Source organism: Molothrus ater, chromosome 1 (assembly GCF_012460135.2).
Source record: "Molothrus ater isolate BHLD 08-10-18 breed brown headed cowbird chromosome 1, BPBGC_Mater_1.1, whole genome shotgun sequence".
Classification (NCBI taxonomy): domain Eukaryota; kingdom Metazoa; phylum Chordata; class Aves; order Passeriformes; family Icteridae; genus Molothrus; species Molothrus ater.
Genome location: NC_050478.2, coordinates 25565926 through 25587451, shown reverse-complemented (window position 1 = coordinate 25587451; position 21526 = coordinate 25565926). Strand labels below are relative to the sequence as shown.

General features: G+C 41.2%; 1 protein-coding gene across 4 annotated transcripts in view; it reads left to right on the top strand.

The window, feature by feature from the left end:
• Window positions 1-2557: 2557 nt before the first annotated feature.
• Window positions 2558-21526, top strand: part of SLC25A13 (solute carrier family 25 member 13) — a 98997-nt gene continuing 80028 nt past the window's right edge. The window contains exons 1-3 of one of the 4 annotated variants that reach the window (XM_036398394.1): window positions 2568-2594; window positions 4792-4806; window positions 8515-8529. In XM_036398394.1, the coding sequence (XP_036254287.1) occupies window positions 2583-2594; window positions 4792-4806; window positions 8515-8529 (42 nt within the window). In that variant the 5' untranslated portion in view covers window positions 2568-2582. Of the gene's footprint in view, window positions 2595-4754; window positions 4807-7086; window positions 7152-8514; window positions 8530-21526 lie in introns of those variants that run through there. The other 3 variants (XM_036398403.2, XM_054518638.1, XM_036398411.2) reach the window with 3 other exon arrangements.

The window sequence follows — 21526 nt, the reverse complement described above, 5'->3', positions numbered from 1 at the left end:
CCTTTTCTATGAAGAAAAGGAACTTGGGCCTGTATGTGCATGTTGGTCATCATCAGAGACCTGTGAGGCTAAACTCAGGTTTTCCTGCAAGCGAGACAGTGACCTTCCAAGTCTTGTCAGGACCAAGGCAGTGCTGAAGGCATGCTCAGATCTTGAGGTGCCTGGAGCTCTTGAAGAATGGGAAATGAAGCAGATTCAGACTAGATAAAGGACACTTTTTGAAACACTGGAACAGGTTGCCCAGAGAGGTCGTAGATGGTGCCCCATCCCTGGAAATAATCAAGACCAGTAGATGGGTAGATGGGTAGGTTTCCCATCCAACCTGATCTCAAATAAACTGAGTAAACTGGCCTGATTGAAGATTTCCCTATTCATTGCAGAGGACTGGGACTAGATGACCTCCAGAGATCCCTTCCAAAGCAAATCATTCCATGATTCTATGATTACAAGTGTTAAAATTCTATGATTACAAGTGTGCTGTTTCATTTAGGGAGCAGTTGAAAAAGGCTTTCCAGGATCATCCTTCTTCACTCACCTCTCTGAATGTCACCACCAGTCTACCTGAAATATAGGCAGTTTTTTGAGTTGTGTTTTTCCTTGGCAATTAGCTCAAGACCATGTGTCAGTATAACATGAGAATTCTAGTAATTTTCTTAGCAGTCTTAAATTGAAAAAAATGCTATTGAAGCCTGTTTTCATAATAGGACTGACTTTCAAGCTCACATTTAAATATCCTGACTTATGAATATACACAGAACATAGTATTTGTATTATAAGACAATTGTTATGCTATTTTCTCTACATAATTTTTCTCTTCTTAGTGGTATCATTAAAATAATCGAAGATTGTTTTCTATTGTTTATAAATGGACTGCTGTTATCTATTCTTTTATGACAAGGTGACAGTATTTACTTATCTAGTTTGCAGATAAGCACTACATAGTCTGTTTTTTGTGTTTGAAAAAGTGGGGTTGGAGGAAGGCTTCAAGCCTGCTTTGATCTAACTGCTATTTTCTAGGTCAGGGAGATGCAGCAAGAAGAGAAAGGTTGTGCTGAGACAAAACAGCTGAGCAAATGCAATGGGCACACATATGTGGAGCAAGCAGAAAAGGAAGAGAATCCAGCAAGTGGAGGTTTTTACCAGAAACTGAGACTGGGAGACTGCTGAGGAGGGGGTATATCTGCTGCTGGGCCTCACAGGTGATGGGAGAAACTTCCAAGGGGCACAGGGGAAACTACAATTTGCTCAAACACTGGAGTAGTTAACTCATTGGACTGAAAACATAAAAAGAGATATTCTTCACAGATTTAAAGTGAGCAAGTACAGATACGTTTATGAATCCTTACAATTTCTCTAAGACGAAGAGAAATCACCTTCACCTTCTCTAAGGTGAATATCCATTTAGGAATCCTTATCATTCCTCTACTGTCTCTCTCTAGGACAACTAACAGCAATCAAAGAGTTAATTGTTTTTGATTTATAATGCAGTAGTTGTCTCCGAGATCCTTTGTTTTTTTAGCATCTTTACATAACTCACTTTAAGGGAAAGTGCTGAAATATCTACCTCAAAGCTATGACTAACTTGATACATCATTATTAACTCGAAAACTTGCCCTGGAGCTGTTCTTGTAAGCAACCTTTTAGTTACATGCACGTTGCAAGCTCCCTGCCTCCACTGCCAATCCCAGTCTATCCTAAAATCCCCCCAGAAGCCCCGGACGAGCCAGAGCGGGCACTGGCAGCCTGACGATTGCCCCGGAGGCAGCCACGGGCCCGCATCCGCAGTGGTGCGCTGCCCAACATGCCCGGGCAGGCTGTGCTGGGCAGTGTGCGAGCCGCCTGGGAGGCTCAGCCCGCCACACTCGTGGGCGTCCTGGGTACAGCCCTGGACTGCGGCGGGGCTGCTTGTGTGTCACCTTCACGCTGACTTAGAAACTAGCACAGCATTGACAAAATTTGGTTTGAAGGCACAGCTCGTTCTTGGGACATCCCAGAATGATGGCTGGGGATGCTGCAATTGGATGAAACATCCCTCGAACAGCAGCTTGCCTTGAGGGGAAGAAAACAGCGCTGGGCAGGACAGCAGGGTTTGATGTGAAGGTGTTGGCATCCTTCCTCTGCTCGCCGGGGGCATTTCCCGGGGTCACCAGCTGGCGACACGGTCACCGTCTCCAGCGGGCGGAGCGGCTGCAGGGCCCCCAAGAGCTCGGCGTCCCTGTGCGCCCGCCGGGCCTCCAGCCCTATCCGTGGAGCAACCAGGAGGGCAACCGGGCCCTTCACGGGGATGAGGCGGTGCTCGCCCCGCAAGGCCGGCGTTCCGCCGGTGCCGGAGGCCGCGTCTCCCGGCGTCTCGCCCGGCGCCCAGCGCGGAGCCCGCAGGGCCGGTCCGGACCGTGCCGGGCGATCACGGGGCCGCGGCGGGGCCGGGCGGGGGCGGCGCCCCATCCCTGCCTGTGCGAGCGAGCGGTGACGGCCGGCGCTGGCGGGCTGGTGCGCAGGCGGGGAAGCTGCGTGCCGCGGTCGGAAGGGAGGGGAGCGGAGGAAGGGAAGGGACGGGAAGGGGTGGCCGCGCCGGGCACAGCATGGCTGCCAAGGTAAGGCACCGCCGCCGGCGGGCGGGCGGGCGGCGGGGAGGGGGCCGCGGCAGGGCGCTTGCCGGGTTTGACCTCGGGCCTGCCCTTGACGAAAGCCGAGGTGGCGCCTCCTCCTCCTCGCGGCTCGGCGGCCGCTCGCCGCCGGCCCCGGGGAGCGGGGGGTGGGCAGCAGGCGGCCCCCGGCCGGTGGGGCTGTGTGCCAGCGCGGCGAGCATCCGCAGCTGCCCGCGCCCGGAGCAGCGGCCCTGAGCTCCCCTTGCGGTGCATCATCGGCGTCAATGACACTGCACGGCGCCTCCCGCGTCCGGGGCCGGGGCCGGTGGCGGTGCCGGTGGCGGTGCCGGTGACGGTGGCGGGTCGCTCTCCCCGGCGAAGCCCCGCACTGCCCCGCCGGGCACCGTGCCCTGGCCCGGCCGCGGCTCCGCCAAGCGCATTTGGGCCCAGTAGTGCTGAGTGAAAGCCCCGCCGAGCCCCTTGTTCCATAGTGTACAGATGCATAAAGACACACGTACACACGTGCTGTGCATACGGACAGACACACGCACCGCTGTTCGGACGGGAGGATGCAGCGGGATCTCGGCACGGCGGCTGGCAGGTCCCGCAGTGGGCACAGATGTTGGCCCTGCCCCGTTTGCAGGCCTTAGCGCGATTGTCCCTTTCTGCTTTTTCTCCCATTTTCTCCATGTTCCTTTTTTTGCCTTCTGTTTTCACATCTGGTCATCATTTCCAAGGATTGTTACTTCTCAGTGCTGTCCTGTCAGGTAGATATCTGATATTTAGGCTTTTTTGCTGATCAGAAGGATAAACAAATTGAAATACGTTATTTAATTACCTAGTAATGTACTCCCATCCCAGAAAAAAATTGTCATCAGCTGACTCAAGGCCATATCTAAAGGGAGATTAAATGAGATGTAGTGTTGGTGTTTCAAAACTTACTACTTTCATTAAGTTTCATGTTTGAATACTGACACTTCAAAAAGAAATTACTCCATGTCCTTTTATTGAAGTCAGTGATGAAACTTACATTGAGGAAAAATCAGGAAACAAATCTTCCCCAAACAACTCAAAGCATGGCTCAGTGTGGCCAGAGTTGTGTGCTCCTTTATTTTAGCTAGGATATGATAGAGCTGCTTTGGTCAGCACCTTTCTCAGTAAGAACATAGGTTATCTGAACTGCATGCTTTTTTAGTGGATTGAGCAATATTTGATTCCTCATTCCTAGTGTATATAAAGCAGTCATCCCCAAATCTTGTGTTCACTATTTGTGAATCTGTGAAGCTGACCTATCTAGCCTTTTAAAAAATTTTTGATTTCCCACTGGTCCATACACACGTCAGTTACATCCTACCAAACTATTGGTGTTTAAAGACTTAAAGGTCTTCTATTCTCTGGCTTTTTGAACCTTTTACTTATTTTCTCTTCTCCAAGCAGTGTTTGTAATCTGCAATCCATTTTAACCTATGCTAGTCACATATACTTAAAAATACTTAATGTGTAGTTAGTGTTTGTCTAAAAGGGTAGACACGTGCGCTCCATGCTACACATTTGCATGGTGTCCTTTTTCCTTAAGCTAGATTTCTTACACAGTTCAGATCCCTAAAATCTACACAAGCATATGTTGGAAAGACTCAGCACTTTAAGAGACACTTAATTGAATGTTGTATATGTCAGGTTACATCAGGCTTGGCAGAGAGATACCCAATAAAAAGAATAATGGCTTAATTGTCATGTCATAAGCATTCTTGGTGTATTGCAAGGCAGAGATAAGCTCTTTGTACCCCATGGTCTCATGCAGTCCTCACATAGCTTCCAAGGAAGGCTTCTGGTTTATAAGCCTAAACAAGTTCTGAGAGACTTATGTTAAAACAAACAAACAAACTAGAGCTGTGAGCAGCTGGAATGGATTAATTACATTACCTTGTGGGATTCAAGGGGATTTTTGTCTTCTTCAGCTGAAACAGTTAAATACAGGTAAATTTCTTTTTATATTGAGGTCAGTAGCAAAATGTTAGTAGCATTTTGTACTTTGAGGGTAACGTCAGAGCTTAGGTTCTGCAATTTTACATGTGAATAACTTCACCATGGAAAGAGCTTCTGGGCCTGAAGTTATTCACATGTGCTTGCAGGCACGTGCCTTGATTTGTGTTCTAACTTCCTCACTGATGCATCTCAGTAATGTTTGCCTTTTTCACCTCAGCCAAACAATGGACTGGTGAGTTAAATGCTTTTTCTAAAATTTCTTTAGTACTTTTTCCTTGCCAGTATCCTGCATGACCGTTTCCTTTGATTTTTTAATTATACCCTTTTAGGCATATGAGTCTTTGGGATTGAATGTAATTGGTCTTTGCTTGCAAGATTTCAAATGTTGACATATTAAGCAAACTCTAAGAATTCAGTCTCTCAAAAGGAAAACCCAAATGGGATACTGTTAAGGCTGCATAGTTAAGCACTCAGGTATCAAGAAATGGGCACTACAGCCTGATTTCATTTCCTTCATTGTATATAGCCTCAATGTTTCCAACTTACACAGCATTTTAAGCAATGTATGTTACACATCAGTGGCTTAAACTTTGAACACATTTTCTGAAACTGTTTTGGGAAAACTCTGCTCTAAATTATATTCACACAAATTTCCAGTGAAAACCAGAGGTGAGATTTTCCAGAAGATTTTTACCCCATTGGTAATTAAATTACCATCCTAGGTACTGGCTTCTTTTTCTGCATTGTGCAAAAAAGAGGCGATGTGGAACATCTTTATGGTAATGCAGGTACAAAGCACTAATGCTTTACATAGTGTGCCCTGCTTATTTCTTCATTTTGAGTGTTTAACGATGCAATCACAATGTTGTTTTTCTGCCCTTTAGCCAGGTGGTTCTAAAGAGAATTTACCTAGTCTAGCTAGTGCCCCTTGCTGTTCACCTGGTGTGTATTTTACAGCAAAATTAAATGTTTGTGTTGAGTGAACGTCAGTTACCCTTGATCCCTATTCTGCTACAAGTTCTGGGCATAGCTGTTGTCTCATGCATGTGCAAAGTGTGACTTGCTGTCTTTTTAAAGTTCTACTGCTTGGTAAAATATAAACATATTTTCAGTGGGAGGACCTAAGGTATGTCTCAACGAGACTTCTTTCTGTACTTGATTTTACCTTTGCTACTATGCTACTTTATCTGTTCAGCTTGAGGTCAGAAATTGATATTTATAATGGGAGCTAGTATATATAATATTTTTAAACTTTATACTTCATAACCACTAAGGTACATTCAAAACAGTTAAAAGTTGCATTAATGAAAATTCCAAACTCAAATAATTTTGATAGATGAATCAAAGCCTAGTAAACTGTAAAAACTGTGGCTTAGCATGGAAGCACATAAACACCATTAAACTTTATCTCTGCTGTGGATAGCATGTGAATAAACTTCTGTATGAACTGCATAATAATGATACAGGAGTTGATTTTTAAATACTGTGTAATATCTGTTTCTAATGTAATTGTTTTTTTGTGTGTCATGTGTGAGCTTTTATCCATTGGGCTCATACTGGTTGCCTGTACTACTCAGAATGTGCAAGTTACTTTAAAATTATTGTCCTATGAACAAAGTGAACACAGAGATCGCATGCTAAAAAAGCTAGCTGTAAAATGACTGTTCAAGTCAAGGCATGAACCGTACATCAGTACCCAATGGGACTTGCTTGCATGCTTAATTTTAAGTGCATGTGTAAATCTTTCTGAGACTGTCAGAACCACGTCAATAATGTAACAAGAAGAGATTTGTTGCTGACTTATGTGACAATATTTGGGATAGTTCTAATGCAAGGTAAAGAATATTGGTTATGCAATTTTCATGTATTTAACTTTTCTTTTAATTCTCTTTTCTCTTGTGTTTTTCTGGAATTATTTATTATGGAAGCTGTATCAGTGGAGTTAAATGTTGTTTCTGGTTACTGCCGCATCTACCTTTAAAATCCTAAACCTTGTCACACCAAAAATAGTTAGTGCCCAGACACAGGCTCCTTGTATGTCTTGTTGTTACTACAGTCAGACATCTCACACTGAACACCCCAGTCCTGCAGGATGCATCACCTCAGCTGTATTAACTGGAGTTCTGTGAGGGATTGATACCACTGGCCCTGCCTCTACAAACCTTTTTGTGTGCAGAAGCGATCCAGTGCCTGTCCTGGATATTGTGAATTAGTGAGGTTTGGGTAAGCAGCCATTGAAATGCAGGCACAATGGCAATGCAGTTCTAAATAAACATGATTGCAAGCAACACCAAAACTATTAGATGCTGACACAACCATGCCACTTTGATTATTTTGCTGCCATGCACACCCAGTGTGTCCCCTTGTGCATCATTCAGCTCCATTTTGCCTCTTTGTTCAGCTCCTTCTTCCGTGCTCGTTTTCCTGTGCTAGCAGTAGCGTGGAGTGTGCCTGGGAACAGATTAAATTCACTCTTCTTGCCCTCAATCATGCCATTCTTCCCTTCCTCCAGCAAAATGGAAGAGAAGAATTGCATTGCATTGGACATGGATTTGTTGGGCCCTCAGAAAAGAAGAGGTGAGGGATTCTGGCATCATGATGGGCTCCTGTGTCCTTGAAAGGAGAGGAGTCCATTGTGGACAGGCTCCAGCCACTCAGTGAGATCAGTTGTGGAGAGAAAGGTGGTTGGTGAGTAAGGAGAGAGCAATCTGTTTCCCTGAAGCACTGAGTTTATGTACTATAGATTTAATAGTGTTACGGCACTTAATGGTACCATGGTAGTTTTTTGGATGTGATAGCACTGTGTAATATCCACATGAAAAGTCCTGTTGCTAGTCTGTACAGGTCCAGCAGTTCTTGCTCATGCATAGTTATATTTTGGATCTGTGCAGAAATATGTAAATTCTTATATGTATCATAAGACTCTTCTTTCCACTTTCCCCTCAGAAAAAAAACCATGTATTTATGCTGCTTATGACTTATTACTGCATCTTGATTTCTTAAGATACCAAAATTTGCTTGATAGAGGGACATTGAATTTGTATGAGTGCTGATAATTTCAGACCTTTTCTAAGTACAAAGTAGCATGACTGATGACTGCAGCTGAAAGAGAGGAGAAACCAAGTCATGTACTCCACTGTCCTGCCTGTCACAGTTTATGTGTCTGGTTTCATTTGGTTTCTTTTACTGCCTAGATCTTTGCTTATGATGTGTACCTTCAGGAGAACTGGTTGAGTCCCAGTCTCACAAGACTCACAGCATGCAACAGGGCCCACTGGCAAGAATAATCCGAGGAAAGACACTCATGGAGCAATTCTGCTGTGGAAAACTTCCATAGAGCTCTCTGCCACAGTGGACACTGTTACCCTGAAAAGAAGCTTTATTACAGTGGGGGTTTTGTCTCAATTGATTTTACCTGTGTCTTTGTGCTACTATTTCCTCTCTGATGCCACCTTTCCTTATCAGAGCAAGGTGGGGGCAAGGGGAGGTGGTGGAAGAGGTTGCTTTATGTCTTCAGTATGTTAGGTACTGATGGCATCACATGTTGCAACTGCCAGTGGTTTTGGCTAGTTTTTGGAGCTTGCTCCTTTCCATTATGGTACCCCTGTAAGAGGAATTGCAGGGTGACTTTGCTTCATGTATAGCCTAGGAGAGCGCTACTGGATCCAGCAGTTATGTGTATACTTTGTCTTTTGTGATGCCTGCTGAAAAGTATTTAAAGCTGTCTGGATTTTATCACACTGGGAAATAATCTGCTCTTTCTATGCAGCTTTGTGTCGCAGGAGGTTAAAGGAGCTCTTCGAAGTGTGCCTCAAACCACGTGTTAAAGGCACTCCTGGAGCTGTAATGTAGACAAGCTTACAGCCCTGAATGATAACAATGTGTCTTCTGACCAGCTTGTTTAGGCCAATATCTATTTTATTTGTCTATGTTGTCCAAGGAGTATGACAAGGAGGTATGTGATACTGTATTTCCTGGAAGATGGAATGAATGTGCTGCTGAATTTTAGCTTAATTTTTGCTTTTGATCTATGGAATTGCCTCTGCTTTGGCTGTAGAATGGCTTTACCGTACTGAATAGAGCCTGTGTGTTTGTATGGTGCCAAATCTAAACTTGCGTAAGGCCTCTAGGCACTACTTTACTCTGCTAATCATGCTGTTTTGCTTTAGCTACAACATAATCTTCAGGAACTGATGTTTTATGGTGCTAGATAACTATGGCTAGTGAAATGTAAGGTTGCATGTTTTCTGATGCATTCTCTTTCTGGAAAGGATCTGTATCTCTGTCATTTACAGAGAGACAAAGAGGTCCTTATAAAAATACTCTATATTCAATTGCTTTGGAATAAAGCAATTTCAGCTGAAGCTGTGTTAAAACACTTAAAGGAACACTGTAAATGCAGTTTTTAAAATAATGTCATGCTATTTACAAGATCTTAGAAACAGGCAATTGCAATTATATTCTTTACCAAAATTGTTACTTGACCTGAACAAAATCCAGTGTGTTAAAGGATGAAATTGCTCACAAGGAATAGGTTGTTGGCATTTTTCTTTTCCTCTGAAGAGGGAAAAAATAAACATTGGAGAGAGAGAGAGAGAGTGGCAAAGTGACTGCATGTACACCAAACTACATTTAGAGAAGAAACAGAAGAAAAACAGCTTGTTGCAGGACTAATCACATTCCTCTTGTTGGACACATGTGAGATCCCTAAACATCAGCTGCTGGATTTATATATTTATGATATCTTGCATGCATAGGCAGCCTGCCAGAAGTGTTTTTGTGCTGACCAATATGGTCACTCTTCGAATCTCCTTGGAGATCTGCCTTACACTCTGGCCATGTGAAAACCAATTTAGAAAAAGATGATTTTTTTGCTGTTCTTTAGACTAACATCTCCATGCCTAACTGTTTTACCCACTTGACTTTGGAATTAAGAAACTACCAGAGCTGTGATGCATCGGTATCAAAACAGCCAGTGTGCTCATTAGGGAGCATCTAAGGCAGCCAGTGGGATATGAAAGAATAGGGATGAAGAGAAGGAAAGTCCCTGGAGGATCTCTAAAGAGCAAGGTTTGCACCTCTGTTTCAGGCAGGGCCATTGCCCTGGGTTGTTACAATGCAACACAAGGACTGGGGGCGAGAGGTGTGGGCCAGAACCTCATTCAGTTTCCAGCCATTATGGTACCTGGCCCAGAGGGGGGAAGATTTGGATTCCTTGTTGCCAGAACCTGATTCAGTTTCTAGCCATTATGGTACCCACCTGAGAGGGGGGAAGGTTTGGATTCTTTGTTGCCAGCAGTGTTGATGCATTTTTGCATGAAGGATGCCTCCAGCTGCCGCAGCATCGGAGGGTTGCTGCCTGGTGGTGCTCACTGCCGATGTGCATTAGACGTGTTGCATGTGTGGTTGCTGGGTGCCTGGTCAGCGTGTCTGAAATGTCTGTACATGCTCAAATCAGGGCTGCAGCAGTTCTGGATGTGCACCTTGGGGAAACTTCTGGAATCCTAAAACCTTAAATTGCATGTGACTTTCCGCTTGTACAAATGGAATGGTTTTTGCATCATGCTCTGACTAGAGGTAGTGGGGCGTGCTAATGGATCAGACACTCAGAGGCTGAGCAGAGTGGAGTTTGCAAATACACAAACACAGTTTTATTTGTAGAGAATGCACTGAGATGGGCAGACTTGTGCCCACACAGCCAGACCTTTTAAAAATACTTCTAAAATCTTAGTATCATTACTACTCCACATCTTTAGGATCTTACTGGTTCTTCTTTGAAAGCCAAGGCTAGGCTAGACCAGGTCTCTAGGACTGGTTCTTTGCCTTGGTGTCAGGCTGATTGTTCACTGCTCTGATGCCAGGGCTGAACTTGCTTCTGTTGGTTGGGTGGTGTGGAGAGGTACCTGTTTGTTTTCTGAACTGCCAGGTCACTGCAGTTTTTAAAAGCTGGCAGTAGCCATGAAGTTGTGATTTCACTATATGACAATTCAGTGGCAATCCTAGAGTAGTGTAATGGTGCAGGGGTGAATTGAAGTGGATAACTGACTGGGAAAAAAGTGACACAATTTTTTTTTCTTTTTTTAGTGTATATAGATTGGTTTTGTTTGCATCAGATCAGATCAGTTCCCTAGAACAATTCACAGCAAAGCAGTTTAAAGAGTTATGTGGATGGCACTGAGCACAGAAATACCTTAAGCTGGAAACCTGTGAAGGGTTGTTTAGTGTGACTACTATAGGAATATTTACTGCTGTGCATTTATAGATACTTTTATATTTTCCACTGCTTGTCAGAGAAATAAGAAGGCAGGGTTTTTTACTTTTGGTAAGTGGTTTGTTTGTCTGTTGTCAGCCATGGTTCGTGCTGGGATACCCATAGAGGTTGTGGGGATTTTTCCCTGAAGGTGGGAAGTGTGGTGCAAGAATGTAGCCATGTGGATGTAACTGTAATATTGCATAGGCAAAATTGTGAGATTGTCATAGAACTAATTAGTCAACTAATTCCCCACAAGTTATTTACGTGCTAGTGGGCAAAAATTTAAATTGAAAGAAGGAGACTAAAAAATGGAACTGAAACACCAAGAAAGCTTTGTTGTCATTTTTCTTTTAAATATTTATTCTCTTTTAAAGTATTTTGTCCCATTTTCTCTGTATAGCCTAATACCTAGACTGATAGGAATGTTTTTAAAAGGAGTTTTCTGAGTAAGCAGAAGTTAAGAATAAGACTTCCCTTGCAAATGGTTTCTACTATTCTATTGCTTTTTTTCTTTTTTTAAAGATGTGTCTGATTGGCTTATTTATGTATTCAAAAGTGACCTGACTTTGCTGTAGAAGGAGTAACTGCCACTTGCTTTAGGCAAGTTTGTGGTTGGTTTTGCCTTGATTAGCCTAGCTGGTCCCTACATGTTTTTCTAACAGTGCTGATCAGCCTTAGCTCGACACAACACACAGAAGATGACTGCAGCCTTAGTCTGTAGGAGTCAGGCAGCTGGTGAAATCCTAACTCTGAGAAATGAAATCCTAACTCTCCAGATACTTGGGAAATTAAAAGAGGATGGCTTTGATGATGGATGCTGAAGATGAAGGAACTTGGAGAGCTGTGCGATAATCTGTGTTTTATTTTCCTTTGATTGGTAGTTTTTGAATGATTGATACAGATGTGAATTGTTAAGCACTATGTCATTTTATGAATTTTCCATATTAAAATGTATAAAGGTCAAAATGAAAAACAAAGCTACAGAGAGGTTTCATGCATTTGTGGTTTACGTTACTGTTGCCTTTATGACTTATGATCTCCACATGCCCTTGGTCTTGCTCCCTACCAGCAAGTCCACGTTAGCATCAATAATATTAGTTTATCCTTTTGTAGAAGACCTGATCTCAAAGCTCTGACCAGAGCTGGAGGCAGGGTACAGCTGAGAACAGACACATGAGACCTTTTCTGGGATTTTTGCAGGTTTTTTGCTGTAATGTTTTTTTGTTTGTTTTCATTTGATTTGGGTTTTGTTTGTTTTTTTTAACCAGATATCATATTTGGAAAACTTAGGCAATCTAAGTTTATTGTAATAAATAGTACTACCACAACTGGTGATTGTTTTAGTGTTTCCATTCTTAAGTGACAAATTTTCTTTACTCTGTACATCTCTGTAGTCTTTTCACATTTTTGGCATTCATGCTGTTAATATTTTAGGTGACTGTGATTGCAATGAATAGAACAGGTAACCTCTCTTGAAGCTGTTAATTCTTGCTCCACAAACTGTCCTTATGACAGGTGAGCTCTTCCCAGCCCTATTAGTGCTGTTTGCATTATTAGTAGTTCTCTTTAATGAAAACCAGGTGCCAGTGATAGAAAAGGATGTTAACACCGCATCTTATCTCATACCACTGGTTAATTAAATTGGATCTAATGTGGGAGAAACACAGTTGAATATTTATTCAGACTGGTAAGATTACCTTTTTGGCTTTGCAGAATGCTAATAATGAATGTACTCCAGCCCCTCTTTTGGGTATCTGGGGCAGGATTGTCTGGCAGCAAAGCAAACTGATCAGGGAGGCAAATAGTTAATGTTATGTTGTAATTTGAAGAACAATCCTTTAGAAACTGAGCATTTTAAAGCTCTTTAAATGCTTTTTGACTAACATATATTAGCTGAGAGAAGCTGCCAGAATACAGAATTGCTGAGGTCCAAGTTTTGGTGAGGTGGCAATAATAGTCCTAGAGCTGTAGTTATCTGTAGAACTATTGTTAGATTATATTGAGATTAGCCACAAATAATATAGCTGAAACTTGATTGTGTCTTCTTTTCAAAACAGAAATATCAAAGAATAATTTTACTTGAAGGGTATTAGCATTACACGTAAAGGGTGCATTCTTTAAATTATTTTCCAGTCTTCAGGTCCCACTGTGAATCAATCCCATGTGAAGATAATGTACACTGTAACTCTTAATGTCTAGTTTTTTAAAAAAATTCCATCAGTTTAGAAATTTCAGGGCTTTTAAAGGTTATTTTTGCAATTATTGGAACCTATCAGAAGAGTAATACATGTGCTTTTTACAACTATGATTGTTATGCCTTGATGATTAGGATAATTGAAGGATTGAAAGAGTAAACTAAATTTCAAAGCTAGAATACAGAAGATGTTGTATACCTTGATGACCACAGTTATTAGCCAGCCTTACAAATACGTGAAAGCAGAGTTTGTTTTCCCTCCTCCTACAGAAGAGGAGACTGAGGGGAGACCTCATCCCAGTCTAGAAATTCCTTACGAGGGGGAGAGGAGGGTCAGACGCTGATCTCCTTACTCTGGTGACCAGTGACAGAACCCAAGGGAAGAACCTGCATTTGTGTCAGGGGAGGTTTAAGTTGGATATTAGGAAAGGTTCTTTCACCCAGAGGGTGGTTGGGCACTGGAACAGCTCCTGAGGGAAGTGTCACAGCACCAGGCCTGATGGAGTTCAAGAAGTGTTTGGACAATGCCCTCAGGCTCGTGGTGGGGAGGGCATTGTCCAATCATCTTGGGGATGGTCCTGTGCAGGAACAGGTATTGGACTATTGGATCCTTGTGGGTCCCTTCCAACTCAGCATATTCTGTGATTCAGATGTTTTTGTGTAATTAGTACTCTCAAGTATCAAAACATGGCTTTTGAGCTAAACAGCTGTTGAGCAAGTCTGAAGTATATCATTCCTGAGCAGTTGTGGAACTGTACAGGGAGGGAAGTGTGGGGAATCAAAATCTGAGTATTTCCTGTATAGCTAAACAAATTTCTTCAACTGAAAACTTTAAGAAAAGGATAAGAATAGACATCTGATATAGTTGAATTTCGCTTCTTGTTTCCCCAGTAGAGTTTATTATTTCTCTGTTTGTGACAGTGATCTTGTTGATACTTCCTTTGTAATTGAAATTTGATTTACTGGAATTCAGATTGTTATGTAAAATGCCATTGACCACAGATTTTTCAAGCTCCACACACTGTTTTGCATTTGTCTTTTCACATTTTTCAATTTCTGTAGGTGAATACTGCCTGATCTTTATTCACCAAGGATTTAAAAATGTTTTTTTCCTGGAGCCAAGCTTCATTTCTATCTGAGAAGATAAGTTTAAACTTAGTAAGAAATGGAAGGTTCAAAGAAGGTTCTGTGGCAGGTTGGAGTCTTTTCTTAGAGGTGGCTTTGAAAGGAGATGAAGAGAAAAAATTAACTAGCACTCACTGTGCTTTGTTTTTCATTCTGACATTGTGTACTGGGGAAAATGCCTGTAGATTTCAGAATATGGAAGGGCACACATTTTTCTTTCCTGATGATGTTTGCCGACTACTTAAAAATGCACTCAGTCAACAGGGGAGGAGGCTTTCACCAGGATGATCCTAAACCAAATGCCAATCATCCAGCTAGTAGGAGGAAGAAATTCTAATTGTCTTTATATTTTAGTTGCTATTTCTTATCCCAACTTCCCTGAACTCTCTCAGCTAGTAGAATCACCATTTTGGGGGGGGGTTTGGGTTTTTGCTTCAGCCAATGGATATGTAATTCTGGGAAGTTATCAAAAGTGCCCACTTCATCAAAGTAAAGCAGTAAATTAGAGTAGTTTTAAAAAAATAAATTAGAGCAAATTATTCAGTGTTGGAGTAGCTTGAGCAGCATCTGACTACATCTTTCGTCAAAGGTTGATGGGTGTTAATCAAAATGCAGGTAACGTCTCCAAAACATGAAAGGCCATCAGCAGGATCATGACACAAAGATTCTATGCCTGTACGTGCAACTGGTTTGAAGGTCTGTGTTCAAACGTGTAGACATGTGGTTTCCTACATTGAGAAATAAAATCTCCTGTCTTAACGCCTCTTGGTAGTGTGTGTTTATGGTGTGGCTTTGCTTTTTTATTTTTGCACTTCTTTTACATCAGGTGCCCTCTACATCTGCTTAGGCAAGTCTGGGATCTGGTGTGGGCCCTTAGTGTGGGAGAGAGACTGGGATGTTGCCTTGTATCAGTAGCAGGGCAGGAGTCTAGCTTCTTAAAAGACTTAATTGAAAGATATGTCCTGCAATAGCAGTCATGCGTTATCATCTGTCCTTTGTTATGTGACTTTCCTGTCACATCTGTCCATTGCATGACCTGATGTGTAGGTCTTATTTTAGGATAGAAGAGGTCTGAAAATTAGTACTACTGAATACAAACAGCAGACTTCATTACTGTTGTCATTTTTCTCTGCCTTGGAATAAAACCTATTTCCAGTCTTCCCTGAATCCTTGGCTGCTAAAACCTCTTGGTCACGTATTTTATTATTGTAGTTCTTTATCATGTTTGACAACTACTATTTGATGAAACATCGCTGATTTAACAGATCTTTGACAGAAGAAACCTTTAAGTGAGGCACTGGGTATGAAAAGCCATTAGAAAAACATGGTATGTAAAAATACTGCGTCTGCCTGATTCCTTCTCTCAGCCCATTGTGCAGTCTGAATCTGACTAGAGAAATCTTCACGTGTTTGGGAGAAGAAATTTTTGAATAATTTCACATTTCCATTAAAATAGTTTTTGTCACTGACATCAAGTCAGCCTTCCTCCTTCCTGTCACTTCACCTGTCTAAGACTGCTTGCCATTGTGTGTCAGTCTAACTGGAAACTACTTTCTAAAGATCATGAATTAGTCCCATGTTGATGCTGTTCAAAAGGAAGAAAAACATGGCAACAACAAACTTTATACAACTGCTTTTACTCTGTTCGCAGACCTAGATCAGTAACTTGGTCTGAATCTTTTCTGTCAAGACTAACTGGTGTGAAGCAGCAGGTTCAGTCTTTTCTGCATTGTGAAGATTATACTACAGGAGTTTTGGGCCTCTTTTGTCTCCATAAAGAAGATAGTGGTGTAAAACCCTTAATGACTGCAAAACTCTTGCAATTTGCTTTTGGTTTTCCATTACATGTAACCTATAGATTCAGTATCTCAGGTATGAGAATAGCCCAGACCAGAATACTTAATTCTCAAGTGTGCAAGCATTCAAATCCTGTATAGTTGAAATAGGACTTAATAGTTCCTTATTCTGTGTGCCTTTGACAAGTTGATAATAAATCAGCTTTTTCCCCTTTTTCTCTGGATGTGTGGCGAGTGAAGGAAGTAAAGAGAGCACTGAACTCTTGAAAATTATGGAAGTATCTTAGCAAAATATGCACAGAAAGTCTGCCAAATACACTTGTTTTCCTCCAGTGTTTTTAGGAAGTTTTGTACAGAATGTGTGCCTACAATTTTGTAGTTTTGAAAACCTGGGACTTTGTGTATGACCCACAATTTGATCAAACAAAGGTGTCTATAATGACAACTAGTGTGAGATCTCCTGGATTTTCTGTTCACTGCAGATTTTCTGGGGTAGTGCCGGTTGTGAAAGCTGTGAGGTGTAATCACTGATTAATCACCCAGCCTTTTTTTTTTTTTGAGGTTAAGCATTAACTTTTTGTGTTTCAAAGTGCTGGATCAACTGGTCAGAAGGAGTTTTTTTGGAATTCTGCTACAGTTTTGACAGTTTGGGCTAAAAAGTAGGGTACTATGGGATGGCAGACATGCTGTTCTGAATTCATTTGGTGATGTCAGGGTGCTGACATCAACCCAAGTGTCCAAGGAATGAAATGGAAGAGCTCTTGGTTACTGAGTCATTAAAAGAAAAGTGCCAGGTCTTCTCTAGTGTCTTAAACACTGCTCTGTGTTTGTTAATCTGGTATTTTTAGAGTTTAGTTTGACTGCAATGCCCTCAAAGTAAATGGAAGTCCATTTCTTGGGGAAAATAAAGGTTCAATATTGTTTACCCCTCTGCTAAAAATGCTTTCCTGGAGGTAATTTTAAGGATTTTATCTTTAAATTCCCATCTTTAAATTAAAATGTTCAGTTTGACATCATCATTATTTCCACTGCAACCAAGTGATCTCACAAAAACATTTGGAGGGCAATGCAGCAGAAGTAAATTTAATGTTTTAATGAAACAGTTATTGCTTTATGCAAATATCTATGATAAAATAGACTCACAGATGAGAAGCCAAAATCATTTAAGCTAAAATCAGAATAGTTTGTAATTAAAATGCTGAAAATGTTTCCACAGTTTCTAAAGGAGATGAGAAGATTTTAATTATTGTTGTCAGGTATCTTACAACTTACGTGAATTATGGAGAGTTATTGTGAACTCTTTAACAATTTTGACTGAGGTGTGGCAAGTCAGTGGCAGATAAACCCCTAGGATTACAGTGACAGCATTGCATAAAAAAATAGGTCTTCACTAGTTTATTTTATATTCCTGCATGAAACTGTAAATTATTTCCAAGTACCCTCTTTGATAGCTTCACTTTTCAGCTCAGATCTTAAGCAAGAATGAAGGTCACACAATCAGAGTGTCCTGTGGCAGCTGTGTAATCTGCTAATATTTAAACATCAAGCAGTTGTTTGTTGTTAATATTGAAGGTAAGAATTGTGAAATAAAATGTTAAACTGCCTTTACTTTGTACTCCCTGTCTTCAGGGAGATTATGTAATAAGTTTAAACGAAAACCCATATGGTGCTAGTTGGACAAACAATGATACCCTTGTTTACATGCAAAAGAGAGTATGTTTGCAAACACATACTTTGACATATGTATTATTTTGATATGACAGGTAAAAATCTTTAAGGGAGAGAGATACTTTGTAAATGTGAAAGTCCAGGTTTTCCATAGTCAGAGGCTTATTAACATGTTTATGTGGGAAACGTGGATAGTTACTGTGACTCAACTTTCACAGACCATGGCCATGCTTCCCATGACCCAGTATGCCACTGTGTTGAGTGCTGTAGGGATAGAAAAAAAAATAACATACTTTTTGTGTTTCAAGTAGGAAAATGTTACCTTTTGCCTAAATATGTTCTGGAATGCTCCTGTTATTTTTGTTAGCTATGGGGAAGGGTTCCTGACCACAGGACTTTAGCTTTTCTTTGAGTCTCACCGTTTATAGCCTTTTAATAACTTTACTTGATGTGTGTGATGTCATTTCCCTTATTGCAGGTGTCATTTGTTCTTTCTAAGGTTGTAGATTGGATCCATACATGCATAAGGATTTGTGCCCACTCCCACACCCTTCCCAGTTCTCTGAGCTGCTGAGGTGTAGCATTTTGAATAGAGCTGAATAGATGGAATTGATTATAAACTGGATCTTGAAAAGGGAACTTTTGTCTTCAAAGAAGGAAACAACACTGAAACAAAGCACATTTACCTGTTGGTTATTGCTACATAATTCCTGTTGTGCAATTATTGGCCAAGACATTTAATATATTGGAACTTTTCTCCAGCACATTTCTTTACCTGCTCATTCACAAGCATGTAGTTACAGATTACAGATTACTCTAGCAACAACTTAGGATGCTGCCTATAAATGTTCCACAAGTTTATGCAGACTGGTTGCACATAACTAAATGATACAATTTTTGTTACTGTTATTATTATTATTATTAATTTTTGGTTGTTTTTTCTTTTTTTTTTCAATTAGTAGTTATTTAAGAGCAGGTAATTCTGGTTATCATAGCCCTATGTGGCAGTGCTCCAGGTCTGCTTTCTTCAAAAGGCAGCAGATTTTTGTTTATTGCTGCAAGTCTTGCTCACTCACTGGGATCTCATGTTGACATCTGGGAGAGAAAATTATGCAGAAACCTTTTTTAACATTGTTCAGGGTGTCCTTGCCATTGTTGGTTCTGTAATTCATGGAGGTGTCAGATAAAGCATGGAATGCCTCTTTTCAGGTCTCTGTGTGTATGTTTGATATCAGGTGCAATTGAGGACTCTGAAGAAGTTCCCTGGGAGTGCAGCATCATACCATTGTTTTGAATCTTTGGATTGTGACTTTTCTTGGTGGAAGAACCTCTTTAGGTTGTTATAGCTGCTTTGTGCTATGGCAGGAGAAAGTGAGTGTTTGGGTGGTGGTTGGGGTCTGAAGCTTGAAGCCAGGTGACACCAGGAGTGATTGTCTCCATTAAGCTGTGAGCTGTTGGGAACCTTGAGCACCATGAGCATGGGTGCCTTGGAGAGGCTTGTTACTAACTTGTATGTTGCATTCAGAGATGGATCTCTCAAAGCTCACTGTTGCCCTGCACAGCTGTGAGATGATGCTTCCTGAAGGTGCCACTTTCTAAGAACCATGGTGATAAATGGCCTTTTGTCTTGTCACCTACCCATTGCTTCATCCTGGTTAAAATACATATTTTATGTTAATAACATTGAATGCTAGGCAAGATTCATGCTGCCCTGATAGTCTGCCAGTTCTCTCTTAGAATTTTTGAATGATAACAGTGTCATTCAGTATCTTCACTGTCTGCTTTCTGCAGAAACTGCATTCAATCTTGCAGTTGTTACACTGGAGAATTTTTCTATCCTTTGCTTCTTTGGGTGAGATGAATGTTTTTCTGCTAGATGTAAGCCTCTAGAAGACAAATTGCTGGAACTGGGATGACTGTTTTGAAAGATGGACATGAGGCAGTTGATGCCTCATGTTGATGTCTAGAGCTTATGGTCAGCACACTAGTTGTACATTAGCATTATTGTTGTAACAAAACATGCCCTGGGAGAATCAAAAAGGAAAGTCTAATCTGGACTGAGACAGCCACCAAATATATTTTATCAGGTTCATAATTCTTAGATATGACTCCGTTTCTGAAAGGTGTAAGGAAGTAAATAGCAGCATTAACCTCATGAGGTCTATAACCTCATCCATCTATGATGAGGGGGAGTGGGTATTTTTGAAGCATACCCATGACTGGATAAAAAATGTCACTTGACCATTCTCAGGAGCTCCTTTGAAAAGAAACTTTTTAATTGAAGGACCTCTAATATATCTTATGTAGAATTATTAAATTCTTCAAGTGAGTGGTGAGCTCTGGTTTGCTGAGATACACAGGAACATATTAACATTGCATAATGGCCACCACAATGTGTCTCACTTATGTATCTCTGGATCTCTGTCCTGAGTAAAAATGTATTGCAGAAGAGCTATGAGACAATAGGGAATATTACTTTGAGAGAGAAGTTACAGTCACAGTATGGTAACAGATGGATAGATAGAGTGATTGGAGAACTGGGATTTTTGTGATAGTAACATGAAAAGTGAAAAAGTTTCTGTTTTTAACAAAGTTTAGGTTTTCAGGTTCCGTTTCTTACTGTGGTGTAGTGCATCAATTTTTGTTGCAGGAATGATAGCTGTTGTATCCTTGTCCTAGTCTGGAGGCTGACTACAAATAGTCCAGTTTGTTCCTAACTCCATTTTCTGATGAGTGCTTAAAGTTTGGTGTGGTTTGTGTTGGCTACAGTATGGTGCTTTTTCCTTTACTTAAATCCTTTCACTAACCAATGGCAATGCCTAGCTATTTTTACCTTTGTATTGAGATAGTTTTACTGTCTTTCTGTTTTCCAGGTCTTTAGGTACAAAAATTGTAGAAGTACACACTCTAAAGTCATTTTTACATAGCATTGATTACCTAATCTTGGAAATTCTTGTAGCAGTTTTTCTTAAGATATGTACTACTCCCACCTTGGTTTCTGTACCTACTTGGAAGTATTGGACAAACTGGACAAGGATATTCCTGTGTGTATATAATTGGTGTTGGTCCCTGATGAGTTTGTGTGCAAAAATACTATGGTTCATTGGGAGTCTTCTTGTATGAGAACCATCTTATGAACAAGCCACCTGCATTTGCTCTGGGACTTTGAAAGCAGGATCAAAGCTAGAAGGTAATTGCACAATAAAGTAGGTTTGTTAGCTTTGATTCACCGGGGGGAAGTGAGGCTTCCACCTCCCATGGTGCAGAAGACTGGGAATTGCCCAGAGATTATACTTATGATGAAGTGAAGATGGATGTGAATAGCTTTGCTTGAGATATGCTGTCTTTGTTAGCTAACAAATTCATTTTGCTTCACCAGTGTGTGGGGTAGACTCAGCACAACTGTCTAGTTTCAATAGTGCTTGTTCTGCATCTCTTCATTCTTGACCAGTCTATATGGTATGAAAAGATCCTACAGAAGATTCTTTATTGTTAATAGCATTCATTTATCTTAGCTTTGCTAGGTGTTATTAGACAAAGGAATGCTTAGTGTAGGGTTAGGCTTTTGCGAAGTGTAGTTGAAATGTTTGACTGAGAGGATCAGAACTGTTTTTAGAAAAGAAAGACTGTGCTCAGACTGATCAGGCTGGATGTACCTACCTGCTTGGTAGTTACCAATGTCTCTTGCAGTTCTTCTTAGCCTAAGCCTTTGGGCAGATATGCCAAATGCTATCTGAACTGTATTTTCCTAGGAGAAATACTCGGTTTATTGTTAAGGAGGTCTGTTGAGAAGGTTTTTGATCTGCGTTCAATGCCAGCTCTCCTTGCAGTTGTCTGATTCTCTGCTTGGTGAGCTGGTCCACACATCTTGCTTGAAATCTCCCTTGTAATGTTCTGCATAGTTCACTTTCCACTG